This window comes from Notamacropus eugenii, chromosome 2, assembly GCF_028372415.1.
Source record: "Notamacropus eugenii isolate mMacEug1 chromosome 2, mMacEug1.pri_v2, whole genome shotgun sequence".
Lineage (NCBI taxonomy): Eukaryota > Metazoa > Chordata > Mammalia > Diprotodontia > Macropodidae > Notamacropus > Notamacropus eugenii.
The window spans coordinates 191,022,129-191,040,279 of record NC_092873.1 but is presented as its reverse complement, the minus strand read 5'-3'; the positions used below and the strand labels follow the sequence as shown (position 1 = coordinate 191,040,279).

Sequence of the window (18,151 nt, the reverse complement as noted above, 5' to 3'; positions counted from 1 at the left end):
TCAAAATAAGTCATTCTTCATAATCTATAGCAGAGGTCAATAACTCTTAGCTCTGGATGTCCTATACAGATCTGACTAACACCTACAGAACAGAACAGCAAAAATACTTATTAAAGAAAAACTATTTTGGAGCGAAAGGAAAATATTATATAAGGCCCGTGGAGAGGAAAGTCTTTACCAATTTGGGAGGGTGCCAGTGGCAAAGAAGAATGATAAAAGTAAAATAAAGGGGGAGGGGGACAGGGAAGGAAAAGTGAAGAAAAACAATCGAAGAAAAGATGCAAAGAAAAAAAGGTCTGCATGGCTGCAGGTTGGCAGACTATCGTCAACTGCTGTTTACATTTTTCATAATGAACATTAGGAAAACCACTTACCGATGAGAAGACTTTTCAATCTTCTATAGTCTTCACTCACATCAAAAGCATCACCAGCAAATATCAACATGGGTTTGGTTCCCTCAGGGCACTTGCTGTTCTAATAAAGAGAATTTTTTTTTTCAAGTATAGACCACTGGTTGACCTTTTAAGCTTCCCATCCTTCCACAGAAAAATAAAGGCTTTAAAAAGTTCGTAGCTATTATAAGCATTTCTGTGAATATTTGCAAAAACAAATGTCCTCTGTCCTACTATCAGAGTTTATCCCCAGAGCTTCCTTCTTCCTGGCACCCCTACTCTTGCCCTCTGACACGCTAGATTATCTTCGACCTATCGTTCTGCCTTAGCTAACTTCGCTCTCAAGACCTCTCATCTGATCAGTCTTCGATATGCATCAGATCCTACCTAGCCAGTTCTGTCCGACTGCTGCTTGTGCTTGGGTATATTATCTCTGCTTTGGTTCAGTCATTTCAGTTATGTCAGACTCTTTATATCCCTATTTAGTTTTCTTGGCAAAGATACGGTTTGCCAATACCTTTTCCAGCTCATTTTACACATGAGGAAACTGAGGCAAAGTTAAGTAATTTGCCCAGGTCACATAGCAAGTTAAGTGTCTGAGACTAAATCTGAACTTAGATCTTTCTAACTGTAGACCCAGCTCTCCATCTACCTACTACCTAGCTGCCCCTTTATCTGTACTAATTTGTTTATACTAAGAATGAAATAAGAGCTTGTATGGATAATTAAATAACTGGAAGGACAGTCAATGCTCATAGCCTGCATGACCCACCAAAGCAGCCCACAAGCTGTATGTCGAGCAGCCTGCCTTAGATCCTCAATGACAACCAGAAGTTCTGTATATCTGCTTTGGGGTATCTCACTACTCCTTGTACACTGAGTTTGATCCATAATAAAAGATCAGCTGCTGGTATCTGGTGAAATACTGTCATGGTGGAGGAAAGAGAAACACCTTAACAAAGGCATGATAGTTTCAGTAAATTATTTAGGCACCACACCTGTAATGGAATATTTATAAAAAGTTAATTCTACTGGGGTTCTGTGGGAGTTAACTGAGGGAAAAAGTACAGTTTAAGTAGCTGCTAAGTAGCTTGGTACAATGGAAAGAGTATTATTATTATCTCAGAGTGTTTAACCCTGACACAAAGACTCTGTAGTCACTGGTCTTTCAGGGCTCAATTTCTCATAAGAAGCTTTGAAAAAAGTGCTTTATAAGCCTTAAAGTAGTATACACGAAGGACTGCAGCAATAATAATCAAGTCAATTACTATTTCATCATCATACAGAACTTCAGGTGAAAGAAATTTTTATTTAAATGAAATAGCCCCTGCTAAGCAAGAAGTATGACTGCTAACCTGAATTATTTTATTATTTTATTAGAGGTTACATGCGATCATAGCAATTCTATGATCTATCTGGGTCAAGTTCAAGTGAGAGAAAACATGTAACAGTTAAATGACTAAAAATTAACTTGGGGCAGTAAAGCAGAAATATTTACAAGCTACAGACCTCTTCTGAGGAGCCAAACAACTAGAGCCACGCTGACTTGGCAGGAAAGAGCTCTCCCAATCCAGAAAATAATGAGTGGAGAAGACCCATCTAATTAACTTCTTGCTGGACTTGTAAGCATTAGGTCATAGTCTAATCAGAAGGCTTCATTCAGGATGCGACAACTTTTAACTACCCTGATAAAGAGAGGCAGGTTCCCAATATCCAACAGAGAAATCAACAACAGTTATTAAAATTGAACATTTTTCAACATTTTTAATAATGTCTGGGGATTTTGTGATGTTTTTCAAACACGTTCTGCTGCTTGGCAGTTGGTAGTCCTGTACAGGCCACTAATCATAATCAGCATCCAGAAGAGAAGCTATGAAGTACCACTAATGGCCTTGTGAATAATCACAACTAAACTAAGCAAGGAGTAAATCTCTGTCCCACCCATTCCCTGGTTTCCTGTGGCTCTAACCACAATACTAGTTCAGGCCTCCATTCTCACCTGCCTGGACTGATTTCACTCTCTGCCCATTCTGATCTATCCCTCACATTGCTGCCATATTTATTTTAGGATCACAGACTTAGAGGTAGAAGGGACTTTAGAGGTTGGAGAGCCCAATCTGAGGATCACATAACTCTAACGCCTACTCTTCCTAACTCCAAGTCTAAACTTCTCTACACTGCTTCTTCCTGATACATAAATCTGGTCATGCCACAATCCTGTTCAAAGCCCTTCAATAGCTCCCTACTCAGTAACTCCTTGATCTGGCACTGATGCCCCTGGATAATACACAGAGTCAACAACGACACTGTGCTAAGCACCTTACAATATTTGTTTCCATTTAATGCTCACAACAACTCTAAAAGGTAGGTACTATTATCCTCATTTTACAGTTAAGAAAATTGAGGCAGACAGACATTAAGTGACTTGACCAGGGTCACACAGTTAGTAAGCATCTGAGGCCAGGCTTGGTGCTCTATCCCCTGGGCCACCACATCACATACAACTCCCCTTCTCATGAGTCTTCATTGTAGCCTCATCACCCTCATCCCTGAAAAGAGAAAAGAATGGTTCTTCTCCTTTAGACTTCAGAAACTGCTTTCTTTGTACTTCATCCGTGAACCTTTGTTTGGTATGGATCTGTGGTTTTTCCAATGTGGGAAGCTGTCTATAACTTCTAGAATCATCTAAGGGCACTGAGAATGTAAGTCGTGTCACAGAACCAAAATGTGTCTGGGGCAGGACTAGAACCCAAATTTTCCTGCCTTTTGTAAGACTAGCATTTAAACAGCACTAGTCTCTAAAGGCTTTACATACTATCTTTCTGATCCTCTATAGTCTGCCCTTTCCATCCATACCCTCTTCAGTGAGCCTCACACTGTCACTGTTTGTGATTGTGTACTGTAGTTTTGGTTTTAATGTGATATGTCTTTCTACTAGACTAACAACTTAATAAAAGCAGGTGTGTCCTACTGAAACTTTGTGTGGCGCTCCTCAGCACCTAGCTTTGTCCTCTGTACAAAATACAGACTTAATAAATATTCAACTTAATTTGCTGAATCATTAGCAAAAATAAGCAAGATCCCAGGTCTCTACTCGATGCTGGCACAAATCCCTGTGAACTTAAGAGACCAGATTAACTCTCAAATCATGAATGTTTTACAAAATATTCCCTCATTCACCTTATAGGCACCTCAATCCCTAACATATTTTTGAAAAACATCAAAATTTTATTAAGCTTATCTTATATTTAAATTCACTTATAAAAGAAGTGATAAATACTAGCATGTTGTTATTCAATCGTTTTCAGTGGTGTCTGAACCTCATCTGAGGTTTTCTTGGGAAAGATACTGGAGTAGTTTACCATTTCCTCCTCCAGCTCATTTTACAAATAAAGAACTGAGGCAAACAGGATAAATAACTTACCCAGCATCACAGAGCTAATAAGTGTCTGAGGTCAGATTTGAACTCCTGAACATGATGCTTCCTAATTCCAAGCCCAGTGCTCTATTCACTGTACCACCTAGCTGCCCCAAATACACAAAAAGCAATACTTATCTTCTTGGGCACTACTGCTTCAGAACAAGAAAAAATTATTTCCCATTTGCAAAATGTTTCCTCTCTCTTCAATCTGTTATTGTTTGAAATGGCATCTCTAGGAAATGTGGATGAAATTTAAAACAACTGAGAAAACAAAGGTTCAAGCTTCCAAGCACATCAATTTATTAAGCAATGCATGCCAACTGCATGACAAATCAGGATCAGGCCTCCTCAGCTTGTCAATGGACCCTGAATACAGTGGGGAACAGATTTTTATGCACTAAAGGCAAACAATCAGTAGAATATAAACCAGGATACACAATCTGATTTCTAATTGGAGGAAAGATTAGGGACTTTCTGAATAGGGAGGGGTAAAATGTGCAATTCCCTGAAATCAGAAAAAGAGATGCCTCATTCTCCCCCAAGTATCTGTATTCAATCAAAGGAACAAAGAAATAGTACAGGGCCAGTTCTCAGATAATATCCATGGGTTGCTTGAGATATCTAACTATGAGCAAACTCTCTGCATCAATCTTCAGACCTGATTTGGTTTCCAGTTAGCACAACCTAGGTCCTTAGAGAAGGGTCTCTAAGCAACAGATAGAGGCTGTGCCGCTTCCCAGTCACACAGGACTAGGTTCAAACAATGCAATAAAGTTTTTTCACAGGATAGAAATTGGATTAGACCCATAACTGAACAGAAAGGAAACTGAGCTAGGTCCAGAATGAGTTACAAGATGGAGTGAGTTTGGTTCACACAATTCCCTCAGTAACTCTCTATGACCCTAAGTTGCAGAGAGGTAATGCCTAGCATTGGTGACAGGAAGTTTCCTCATCTGAGGAGTTCCCTCTACCAGTGAAATCATAGGTCTGATTCCAATCCCTATCCCTTGAAAATGGTATATCCTGGACATGTGCTTTATGTAATGAATCCTACAGCTAATCTTATCTAGCTCTATTCCTTTCCCTTGGTGGGTAATAATATCCATATTAAGGAAGTACTTAAGTATTTAAGGAATTTAAGTATTAAGAAAGTATTTAAATATAAATTCCATTTAAGAAAGCAAATATAAGTGTGATGTTCCTTTAGGCAAAATTTTTGAATATATAATCTTTTATCAACACAACATCCTTATTATATAGGAAAGTATAAACAGTATGCTTTTTAAAAAACGTAAGATGAAAGAGTTAAGGAAAAAAAGCTGTCCAAGGACATCAAGAGAAACAGAAACAGAAATAGAATGTAATTTTCAGGATTCTCCACTAGATATGATAGCTGTATATCTTTAAGCAAACAAAACAAACAAAAATCTCTTCCTGCCTTGGTTTCCCCATTTATGCGAATCTACAAAAGGAACTGAGACATCTATGTGGAGTGAAAGCTATTCTGCAAAAGATAAGCAATCAAAGGATATAATGGTTTTGAAAACTGACAAAATATGATCAGTAATTACATGAAAAATCTTCCAAAACGCTAATAGGAAAAACATAAATCAAAAAACTCTTGAGGTCTCATCTCAGACTTCAAAATCTGTAAGATTTATAGTCTTTCAACTCTTAACATCCTATGATTCTAGAGTTATGTAGATATACCCATCTCTTATGCCTTATAGTGTATTAACAAAAAATAACAAACCTTTCTATTCGATTTGGTTTACAAAACTGTATTGCAACTATTCACCATGAGATGTCACCAGAGCACAGCATCAACGTTATAAAAGGAATTTTTAAAAACCATCTTACCTTAATATCTTTAAGTGAGACAAACTTCTCAATACCTAATTCAATCATATCCAAGATATGATAATCATACATACGACCTAAAAAGACAACACACAAAGTTTCTACTTAAACATTCATTCCAAACACTGCCTTTGGTATACACCAACTGGTATGCATGCTCACACTATCCAATGGCACCAGCCTTTTCCCCCACTTTTATTCTTGAAGGACACACTGTCTCTTACCTTTCCCTCCTCTGTTCAGTATACGAGTTATGTTATATTACTGACTTAGCATTTTTAGGTGTCTTCCTTTTGGGAAACCATTTTATCATGTGTCATTATCACTCTTTTGAAACCATATACACCTGAAAACTATATATACATACTATGCTAGACAATACAAGGGAGCTATGTCCATTTTATAGATGCAAACTAGAACCTAAGGAATTATATGATTATATTCAATGACATACAGAATTATCTTTAGAATATACTATCTATTCCTAGATGCAGAACCTCAGAACACAACCAGAAAGAGAGGGCTTCACTCAACGGTGATCACTCTTACATTCACTTACCGACTATGAGATTATTTGGTCGTTTCTTATTATGAGACCCAAACATGAATAAGGAGCAATCTGACTTCTTTGAAAAAAATTCCTATAAAGTCAAAGAAAGGAAAATTTAAAAGTTTATACCCAACAAAATCATTGCAACTTGAATAAAAGAGAAGCTACAGATTGTGGGAAAAGTCAGCATTAAGCAGCTCTGATTAAAGTCTGATATCTAAAATCACCAAGCAATTAAGACACATACATAACAAAACAAAGAGCTATTCTCCAATAGATTAGTAAGTGGTCTAGATAAGCAGTCAAAATATATGAACAGTTTTCAAAAGACAAAATATGACCCATCAGCAACCATATGAAATAATGTTTCTAATCATTAACTAATAAGAGAGATACAAGTCAATAAATTTTGAGTTTAGCCTCATATTCAAATTGACAAAGACTGAAACAGTCAATGTTTGTGAGGTTATGGGCAGACAAGCACATGCTGTTACTAGAACTATAAACTGGCTCTGGTGAACAATACAGAATTTGTTGAAAAAACTTTAAGCTGTTCATACCCTATGACCCAGCCATCTCACTACTGGGTATATACATCAAAAACGTTAATTACAAAAAGGAAGATAGCATATAAAACAAAACATTTACAGTAACACTTTTTCTTTTTAATTGAAACACAATAGCACTGGAACTAAAGCAGATGCCCATCAACTGGAAAATGGCTAAAGATACTGACATATGAATGCTAAGGAAGCCCCAAGAACAGACACAGATTAAAGAAAGTAGAATCAGAACAATATACAAAATTATATTAAAAGATGAATGAAGAGAAGACTACAAGGCAACAGAATTCAGATTAAATGCATTGACCAGTGATGTTTGCAGAAGATTGATTTTGGAACACAATTCCTTCTTGGTAGAGAGGTAGTAGCCTTTGAGTATGGAATGTTACATACTATCAATCATCATCCCTTTATCTGACAGTCTGGTTAACTTTCAAAAATGAGGTACCAGGTGCTCTAAAAACACAATGAATCAATAAAAAAACATCTCAAAATAAAACCAAAGAAAAGGCTATTAAAAGCAAAATTGATATTTTTTGTTTTGATATCATGTCATTTCGGAGTATACTCCTCCCTTCATCACATCTAAGAGTAATGCAATATTCCCCATACAACTACCTCCTCATTTCTATAGGGCCAAGAATTTGTTATAATCACTGTACTCAGCTGTAGAAAATCACTTTTAGATAATACACACACACACACACACACACACACACACACACACACACACACACACACACAGACATGTACACACATAAGGCCTCTGTGACCCTTTCATCTTACTTTCCATTCCAAAACTTTGGATTCCAGATCCTCCTTGTCCCCCCCTCCCCAAATCCCTTTCTGCCTCATTTTCACTCATGCTTGATGGGGACATACTATCCTCCTGATGGCAGCAAAGCTCACCTTGGCCCCCTTATCAAGAACCACTTGCACTTGGACACGAAGCTCTCCCACTGTACCTGGTGTGATGTGAGTTTCTTCCTATTGGTTAATGATTAATTTCCTTTTCTAAATGTGACAATAACAATAACAATCAGAAACACTGTATAAAGCACCTCCTAAAAAAAGATTACTATGGAAGCTAAAAGTATTTCTCATGAAACCCAACCCCTTCAGTGCCACGCAGTGATATCAATGTGGACTTTTAAAGGCTAACCCAGCAGAGTACAGGGTCTGGCAGTTCCTATCAAGATGGAAAGGATTTCTTCCACTATGAACTTGGTGATATAGCACATCTGTCATCTGAATACCAGTCTTGTAGCATCTGACGAGATTTATCATCATAATGTTGGCTGCATGGTAACGGATTTTTGAGCTGAAGAAACTACCAAGAACTACCTACTAAGTCATGTACGAGTTGCAATGTGTATCAATGGAGTGTTGAGAGCAGAGGTGTCAAAAACGTGGCCCACAAAGCCCACAACATTCCTCAGTGTGGGCTGAACAGATTAAAATGTAACTGGGAAATACTTAACAAAAGAAATAATAGAAAATAATGTTAATATGTGGTTTACTAAGTCAATACGCTACCCAAAGGGATCCTTACATACAGTTTGGTGGCCCCCATTTCTGAGTCTGACACCACTGGTCTAGGGTGATGAACTCACAAATCATTTAAGTAAATGAAGGAAATGACTTTTCTCCAAAACAGATTACGATCTGTTCTATATATTACATGTATTTCATATGTAGCATGATTTGTAATTCCCCAACCACAAATGATGTCGTACTACACTCAGCTATCCCAACAACCGCATCAGGCCCTAACACATTAGAGAGCTGCTTTATACTTACCAATGATGTCTGATCCTCAAAAGGTCTAGTAATGTTTTTTCTAAGAATATAAAAATAAATGACCAAAAATATTAATGTTATTATAATTTGTGCACTTCATTTTTTAACTGACACTCAAAGCTTATAATAATGAAATATAGTATACTGAATATATTCTCAATAATATATTATTGGCGTAAAAGGTAAGATTATTTGTGTGACTTATTATGGATTACCAGAATCCCCTCCTGAAAGATATTACTAATTTATAATTCTTCCAGCAGTATATACACTGAATGTGTTTCTCAACAACCCTGCCAAGATCGAGTTTTGCCCTTCTTAATTATTCTTTCTCAGTTTAATGGATGTAAACTGATACCTCAAGTTACTTAAATCAACAAGCTTAAACATTTGCTCAAGAGAGAGCTTATAATACGTGTATCCTTTTTCTTATGTGTTGGCCTATATATTTTCACCATTTATCTAATGCGCACCTGCACAACATATGGTCCTCCAAAGGATTTGGGGCAGCCAGCAAAAAATGTCAAGCATGTAAAACCACCTGCAGGCCTTATGTTGTACAGGCCTGATCTCATGGGATCTGGGTGATTCCTTTGAATATACACTTTATTTTTTAAGTTTTTATCTATTAAGTTTATGGCATGCATTTTCCAACATAACTTTTTTTTAAGCTTAATACTGTTTGTTATGCAGAACTTAAATATATAAAGTCATACACTATATTTCATCATTAATTTTAATAGTTAAAAATGATTATCAATTGTGAAAAGCTAAAACATTCGATACCATTCCCTTTTTTCTAACTTTTTATAGTTTGCTTTCTTATGCTTAATTATAAAAGTTCTAAGTGTTATTTATAATCAATTTCACCTGTAGCATCATCTTACCATATGGAAAAACAGGTTGAATTATTATTATTCCCTTCTCCCCCCTGCCATAACTGTACTTAGAGGATATGAAAACTGTTTTGCTCCTAACAATCTAACTCAATACAACAAATATGTACTATGTGCTAGCCATCTCCTCTCGTTGTCTCATTCCTATCCTCCTTAACCCTACCCCACCCATATCCCAGTCCAATCTTGCTTATCACCTTCCCTCCCTTTCATTTTGCCCTCTAGAATTTTCGTTCCATAATGAACAAACTCCTTTTCATCCCAGACCTCGCTTACAATCCTTCCTATCTATTAATCCCCAGTGAGACCTAATTCCTCTCAGACAACACCATATCTCCTGCCATACTCTGCAGTAATGGCTATATTTTCTCCCAACACCCTGGTCCACACTGGTGGGTGAGTCAGAATACTCCCTGCTCTTCATGGTTAGTGCCAGATTCCCCCTTTACCTCCTTCAGTCAGTAACCTATTTCACTTCTGAAGCCCACTCAATCAAAATTTTCTACCCAAATCAAAATTCTAGTGACTACAGGACACCTACCCCTAGGTCACTGTCTCTCCTGGCTCACTATCTTTCTCTCCTCCCCAACTTTTGCCCTTTTACTGGAGGGCCTTTAATATTCACACAGATGTTCCCTCAAACCTACCTCATTTCCCAGTTCCTCAAGCACCTAAAATTCTATGATCTACTCCTTTACTTCACCTATGCTGGACAAACACATTCTGGATCTCACCATTACCCATAAGTCTTCCACCTCCTTAATTAGAAACTCTGTGACATTCCTCTATCTGACCATAACAGCTCTCTTATGCCTCACTCCTAAATTTATTCACCCACCATAACTCCAATCTCTTGATTTCCTCTTTCCCCCAAGAATGTTCTCAGGTCATTACTCCTTAGGCAACTAGATGACTCAGTAGAGGGAACCCTGGGCTTAGTGTCAGGGACAGCTGTGTTCTAATCCAGTCTCAGACCCCAGGTATGTGATTCTTTTTTGGAAATGTTAAAAGCCTCTACTGTACTGGTAGGTTCTTAAATTGGGTGTCAGCCTTTACCTTCTAAAAGCTATTTCCCACTTTACTACGAGGTTTGTGTGAGTAGATAAAATGTCTGCCTGCGGACAAAATGCTTTTGTTTTTAGTTTTTGTAAAGTAACTTCACGTGGAGAATATAGTGAATTACAAAAACTGAATTCAGTATCTTCCTCCCTAAATGCTACCCACTTCCAGACTTTCCTATTTCTGCCAAAAGCGTAAGTAGCACCCTTTCATTTTACCAAGCTCATCACCCTGACATGAATCTTAATGCCTCACTTGCCCTCAGCCCACAAATCCAATCTTTTCCTCAGTCTTGTTCTTTCTACCTTGACAACATCTTTTGCATATGAACACTTCTCTTCACTTACATAGCTCACTCTAGTCTGGGCCCTCTACTTCTAAATGGTCTACTTGTTTCAAGTCTCCCACCACTCCAATCTATCCAACACAGTATTTCCTGAATCTCCTATTCCATCAAACTCTGTGGCTTCCTCCTGCCTTTAGGATAAACTATGAACTCCTATGTTAACTTTTAAAGTTCTTTATGACCTGACCCCAATCTATCTTTCTAGTCTCACTGGAAATTACTTCCCCTTTCAGCACTCAACTATTCATCTAAACTGGCCTTTTCTCTGCTCTTCCCTCAGGACATCCCATCTCCCACCTCCTTGCCTTTGTACCATGACTGGAATCCAGTTCCTCCTCACCTTTGCCCCAGAATCCCTTTCTTCCTTTAAGAAGCATCTCAAGAACCATCTTTTACATTCAGCCTTTCTCTGATCCTTGCCAACTCCCAAATTATCTTGTATTTAATGACTTTGTATTTGTCTTTATTACTTTTAATCATAATAACATTATTAGCTAGCATTTATACTAGTTTTAGGGCTTGCAAAGCACTTCCACAAATACTACTTCATTTTATTCTTGTAAGAACTCTGAGAGATGGATACTGTTATTACCCCCATTTTATCAGTGAAGAAATTGAAGTAGACCATGGTTAGATGACTTGCTCCTAGGGTAACAAAGCTAGGAAGGGTTTGAGGCTTACTTTGAACTTGTCTACCTGACTCTGGGTCTACAACTCTATCCACTGTGTCATCTACCTATATATTTAAAAGATATGTGTGTCCCCTGTTGCCATCCCCATTAGAGTGCAAATTCTTTACAATTAAGGCACGGATTCATAATTCTTACTTGTATTCCCAATATTTAGCACCGTGCCAAGAACACATGCAGACACCTAATAAATGCTTACTGATTGATAAAAATGTGCGTGTCAAGGATAGGAATAACAAACAAGTCACTGCCCTCAAGGAACACACATTTTACTGAGGAGATAAGAGTATTTAACCAAAAGGTAATAACCATCTTCTGGTCTTCTTTTTTCAAGCTATGTAGTTGTCAAATTTCAATTTTTCTTACAGATATCATCAAAGTCATGTATTCCATATTTCACCCACAGTTGTCAGATATTTTTTACATTATAAGATTCAATTCCATGAGGGCAAGAGCTATGTCCTCTTAAATTTTTATAACTTTCTCTCAATACCCAGCCTAAAGCAGGTCCTTAATAAGCAATTGCTTCTTTCATTCTCTATTTACCTGTAAAGAAGTTGAAGGGAAATAAAAGTCAACACAGTGAGAGTGGTCCTTATACAGAACAAGCCTGCAGTGCAGAGAATGAGCTAAAGGGATTCCAGGGAATAAAGGCTAAGATAAAGTAAAATAAAGGAATGTAGAATACAGGATTAAAATGGCAAGGGGAAGAATCTGTGAGTATGAGAAAGGGAAAACAAGTACAGAAGGTGCAAGGAAAAATTAAAAACAGAGGTGTTATGAGGATAAATATGTAGATCATGTAAAAAGAAACTTAAAAAAAAATTCCTCATCAGCCTGATCTAGATCCATTAATCCTCCTTAAAATATTTTTTTATATGATCTGTCTTAAAGAAACTAGTGCTTCTTATCCTCAAACTCTTACTTTCCCCATGAGGCTACTGTACAATATATCAGATGCCAAAATGCATACCTGATTTAAAAAAACATTAAAACATTACTCACTTTTTATATAAAACGCTATAAGGTTTCTTCAAAGCATACTGCAAAAGAGAATTTAGAGTCACGAAAACATCAAAATAATTTGAAATCTCAGCAAACATGATCGTATTTATTGTTCAAGATGATTCCCATTCTTAGAGCACTAAGACCAAAGAAACACTGCATCAGTATGACTTTGACCTATCATTTTTATGATGTCATAATTTTTCAGTTATCATCCTTCTTCACATCACTTTGAATTTCCCCTCACTCAAGGTTTCAATATTCTTCAGCAGTCCACCCAGTATAAATATGCCTTTTTACTTCTTGAAAGAAAAGCCTTACTCTAATGAGATATTTTAAATTAAGAGCCATGTTGAAAACTTTCTCAATTACTTTCAGAAAGTACTTTCAGTAATTATAGAAATAGTTTTAGGTTTTTAAAATGCACTTACCATATCTCTGAGTACTTGAGTAATTGTTGCATTTGCATTTCCTCCTTTAATAAGCATGGCATTTTTAACATTTTCATTGAGTTTAGGCTCTCTCTTCTCAAGGAATCTCTTGGCCCGTTTTGTTTTGGGCTTTCTGTATAAAGAAATTTGACAGTATAGAAATCACACTTGAATATAAGCACCATTTTTTACATTTAGGTCACAATAATCATTTAAATAATTAAATTACTCTTTCAAAAATTACATGAAAGTTAAAATATATGCTTCTACTAAGATCATGAATTACATTCATGTGAAAAAAATATTTTTAGCTTGAGGCAGAAGTTCAGAAAGAGGGGAATGTCTTCTTTTTTTTTTTCTTCTGCTTCTGAGACACCAGAATTAATAATACTACTTTTGACTGAAAAAAAAGAAAAATGTTTTTAAGGGAGATCACTCTTATAAAATTGTGAAAGAGACAAATTCTCCACTAAAATCCTATAATGATGATACACTGTGGAGTGGATATGTCCCAAGTCATCAAAGTCTATGAGGCAGAGGTCAGGAGGCAATGCATTCAAGATATGGGAGACAGACAGGGCAAAGATACAGAAACAGAAGATGAAGAACAATATATGAAAATGAAAAACAGTGCGAAAACCACTTTGGCTGGAATATGGGAAGGGGAATAATGTATAAAAAGGATGGAAAGATAGGTCGGGGCCAGGTCCTCTCACTCCAAATACAGTGCTCATTCCATTGTACCATATACTGTCTCTTTTTAATAGACCCAAGTAGAGCAACAAGAACATGATGTAGTATACTTTACTGAGATTTTGGAAAACATTGACAAACTTTCTGAGGTTATTCTTGTGGACAAGATGGAAAAGTGTGGGCTATACATGAGTACACTTAGATTCAGAACGAGGTTGAATGGATAGACCCAGAATAATAACTAATGATTCAGCTCAACAAACACCTACTAACTGTCAAAATGGACTATGTGAAAAGCATACCCTAAATACTAGGCATACAAAGACAAAAACAAAAGTCTTTGCCCTCAAGGAGAATATATTGGGGGTGAGAGGAGGGCAACACATACAACATGTGGAAAAGCAAATATGAAAGAATTTCAAGAGGGAGAACTTAAACAACTAAAGGGGATTTCATGGTACCATTTTATAATAACTTTCGTAAATTAATCTAATCAAATCAAAAACAGAACACCCCCCCAAATTTTTCATTTCAGTTAAACAAACTGCCCAAGACTCCACTCAAGCTGTTTCTGCTAGTCTCTCTAAACAGATAATTCCTAAATCTATATTTTTATCTTCAGCCTTAGTCCTCTGAATTCCACACCTGTACCTTCAACTAGTAGCTAAACCTCTCTTCTCCTTACGATTCTCCCCAACATTTTTCAAACTAAACCCATTCAAAATCAACTCTACCTTCCTAAAACTGAACTGCTCCTTAACTTTCCCACTTAGCTACAGAGGCTGCAATCATCTCTGTTCTGCAGGCGCTCATTCCGCACATCCAATCCATTACCACTTTTGGTCAATTTCACTACTACCTCTTTCCCACTAAGTCCCTACTTCTCCCCTCTGACCACCATGCTTCAGGATCTGTGCACCCAGAAGAGAGAGAAATGAGCCTTGTGATTTCGCTAGTACAGCGAACTCCACAGTGAGAAAACGGATACCCATGTACTTCCTCTGCAATTCAGTCTAAGAGAGCTGAGCACTGAGATTTACTAGCTCAAGGAAACGGGAAGGAGGCGAAGGAGAGAGAGAAAAAGAGAATGAGGATCTGAAAACAACACTTCTGATAATATTTTAAATAATAATTCAGGGTTATTTAATTAATCAATAATTTGATAATAATTCATACAATGACTTTTTAAAAGATCTTAACCTTTGCATTACCTACTTGGATAGGTTTAATTTTAAGACAAGGCTATGGCATGGACGGCTATTCTATGAAAGAAGGCAGAGGGGACATTTTATGTTCTGCATTCTCTATCCCATTCACTTATTCATGCATTCGTTCATCCAACAAGAACGGAACCGCCTACGACACACCAGGCAGCGGGCCGTAGAGCCCTGGAATACAAACACAAACGCAGTCCTGCCAAACACCACCAGCTCCTGACTCCAGAGGCTTCTCCAGCTAAGGATCTGACACGCTCCTCAGAACTGGGGCGCAGGTTGGGCAGGCCTGGGCTGTTCTCCTTCAAGAAGAGAAGTGGAGAAGGAAGAACTCGGGCTGGTAAGGAGAAGCCAACACGCCCCGCGGCATCCCCGGGGGTCTCATTTCTCTAACTGTTGGCATCCGCCAACCCCCTCCCCAGTCCCCTAGGTCCGAGGGGTCGCGTCTTCCGCCGGCTCTTCCAGGCCGGTCCCAGCCGGACTCCCTCCGGGGCTGGAGGAAGGAAAAGGAAGCGCAGAGGCATGGAGGGCCTAGCGACAGGGTTAAAGATAAAGCCTTCCCCAACACCTCCCACTTACACTACGCGGTCCAGTTCGGCCATCGCTCCAGCAACCAGGACGCCAAGAACCACGTGCGCCGCGGGAATGAGACTCAAACCACCATGGTTCTCCCAGCTCGGACTCCTACAGGCGGAACTGGAAGTTGCTTGGTGACGTCACATCCGCCCTACCAGACTTGGACTGTACCATCCAATAAGGCTCCGCAGGAGAATGAGAGCAATAGACATGTAGGGGCGGCCATTTTTAATGAGGAATGAATGTTTGCCCCGGTTGCTATGGTTACCAGACGCCTTCTTTCCCTGCGACTGCGCAGTAGGAACTGTTTCTCACAGTCACTGGGTTTAAACGCCTGTGTGAGCTCAAGAAATGTCACCGTGTTTTATGTCAGGTGTGTTTTTAACACCAACAGGAATTTGTCCTGTAGGGGAAGGGAGTAAGTTTGTATATGGCGCCTATTATACATCTGAGAGCTTTTAGAAAATATTATCTGATTTGATCTTCATAATAACCCTGAAAGGCAGATGCTATTACTGCCTTTATTTTGTATACAGCACCTAATATGTGCTAGGCAGAGTAATAAGCGATTTCTAAAAATGCCTAATTTGATTTTTTTAAAAAGTTTTATTTCGTTTAATATTTCCGAGTTACATTTTTTCTTTTGATTTTCATTTATTCTGAATTGATCTTCACAACAACCCTGATAGGTAAGTGCTATTACTAGCCTCATTTTGTATACCAACATTTATGTGCTAGGTACTGTACTTAGGGCTTCTTAAAAATATCATTTGATCTGATCTTTTTGATATATTTTTATTTATTTCATTAAATATTCTCAATTACATTAAAAAATCTTAATATTCATTTTTCAGCAATTTAATTTGATCTTTACAACAACCCTGGGAAACATGCTATTATTATTCCCATTTTGTATAGCATCCGCTATGTGGTAGGCACTATACTAAGCAATTTTTTTTATTATCTGATTTGATCTTCACAATAATCCTGAGAAGTAGGTGCTATTATTATCTCCATTAGGCAGTTGAGGAAACTGAGGCAGAGAAAAGTTAAGTGACTTGCCCAGGAATAGTCAGCTAGTAAGCTTCTGAGGCTCCAGTCTTCCTGACTCCAGATCCAGCATTGTTCACTGCCCCACCAACTGCTATCTGTAGACATCTTAAACTCAAATTGTCCAAACCTGAACTTAATATCTATCCAAAATTCTCTGTAACTACCAAGTAACCTTTTCAGTCCCTCAGGCTCTCATCCAGAAATCATCCTGGATCTCTTATGATCTTTCTCTCTGTCTCTCTCTGCCACACACACACAGACACACACAGACACACACAGACATACAGACACACACACACACACACACACACACACACACACACACACACACACACCCATATCCAAGCTGTTGCCAAGGTTTGTCAATTTCTCCTTTGCAACATCTCTCCAATACACCCTCTCTTCTGATACTGCCACTACTCTTGGGCAGGCCCTCATTGTGCACACTTGGACTATTATAGTAGCCTGCTAGTGGATCTGTCTGCCTCAAGTCTCTCTCCCACTCCAATACATCCTCCACTCAGTCACTATAAGTGATTTTCCAAAAGCAAATCAAACCATGGCAACAACCCCAATAAACTTCAGTGACTCCTCATTGCCTCCACGATCAAATACAATAGTCTGTTTGGCAACTCGACCTTCATAACCTAGCCCCCTCCTACCTTTCCAGCCTTCTTATACCTTACTCTCCACTGCCTAATCTTCAATCCAGTGACACTGGCTTCCTGGCTGTTTCAGAGACAAAACCCCAGGCATTTTCTCTGGTTGCCCCATGCCTAGAATGCTCTCCCTCCTTATCTCTGCATACTATCTTCCTTGGCTTCAAGTCCCAGCTAAAATCTCACTTTTTGTTGTTTAGTTGTGTCCAACTCTCTTCATGGGTGCAGAGGGAGAAACAAGCATTTATTAAGGGTCTACCATGTGTCAGGCACTATATTAAGAGCTTTACAAATATTACCTCATTTTTAATAATATATTATTAAAGGCTGATATTGACTGTGGTATAAATTACAACAGGCCCTTGGCCAAGGATGACCACACTTAACCAGAGATTTGTTGTTGAGTCATTTTCCAGTCATGTCCAACTCTTCACGACCCCATTTGAGGTTTCCTTGGCAAAGATACTGGAGGGTTTGCTATTTCCTTCTCTAGCTCATTTTACAGAGCAGGAACTGAGGCAAACTGAATTAAGTGACTTGCCCAGGGTCACATAGCTGGTAAGCATCTGAGGCCAGATTTGAACTCTGGTATTTCTGACTTCAGGCCCAACACTAGCCACCTAGCTGCCCAACCTCTCTTCATTCTGGTGCCTTCCCTCTCTTAATTATTTCCTACTCATATATTTATATTTTCTACTATGGCTTGCATATGAATGTATATATACATACATATATATATATACATATATACACACATATATATGTTTGCTTGTTGTCTCCCATTAGATTATAAGCATACTGTCTTTCGCCTCTTTTTGAATCCTCAGGGTCTGACATAGTGCCATGCACATAGCAGGTACTCAATAAAGGTTTAGTGACTGGCATCCTATGACTTTAGAATTCTAACACATACTTAAATGTTAAAATTCAATCCAATCTATGAT

General features: G+C 38.1%; 1 protein-coding gene across 2 annotated transcripts in view; it reads right to left on the bottom strand.

Moving 5' to 3' along the window:
- Nucleotides 1-15,735, bottom strand: part of RPF2 (ribosome production factor 2 homolog) — a 37,517-nt gene extending 21,782 nt beyond the window's left edge. The window contains exons 1-7 of one of the 2 annotated variants that reach the window (XM_072643056.1): nucleotides 15,499-15,735; nucleotides 13,013-13,145; nucleotides 12,582-12,619; nucleotides 8,587-8,626; nucleotides 6,233-6,314; nucleotides 5,674-5,750; nucleotides 375-474 (exon numbers count right to left, since the gene is read on the bottom strand). In XM_072643056.1, coding sequence (XP_072499157.1) covers nucleotides 375-474; nucleotides 5,674-5,750; nucleotides 6,233-6,314; nucleotides 8,587-8,626; nucleotides 12,582-12,619; nucleotides 13,013-13,145; nucleotides 15,499-15,521 — 493 coding nt within the window. In that variant the 5' untranslated portion in view covers nucleotides 15,522-15,735. Of the gene's footprint in view, nucleotides 1-374; nucleotides 475-5,673; nucleotides 5,751-6,232; nucleotides 6,315-8,586; nucleotides 8,627-12,581; nucleotides 12,620-13,012; nucleotides 13,146-14,920; nucleotides 15,430-15,498 lie in introns of those variants that run through there. The other variant, XM_072643057.1, reaches the window with a different exon arrangement.
- Between the last annotated feature and the right edge of the window lie 2,416 nt (nucleotides 15,736-18,151).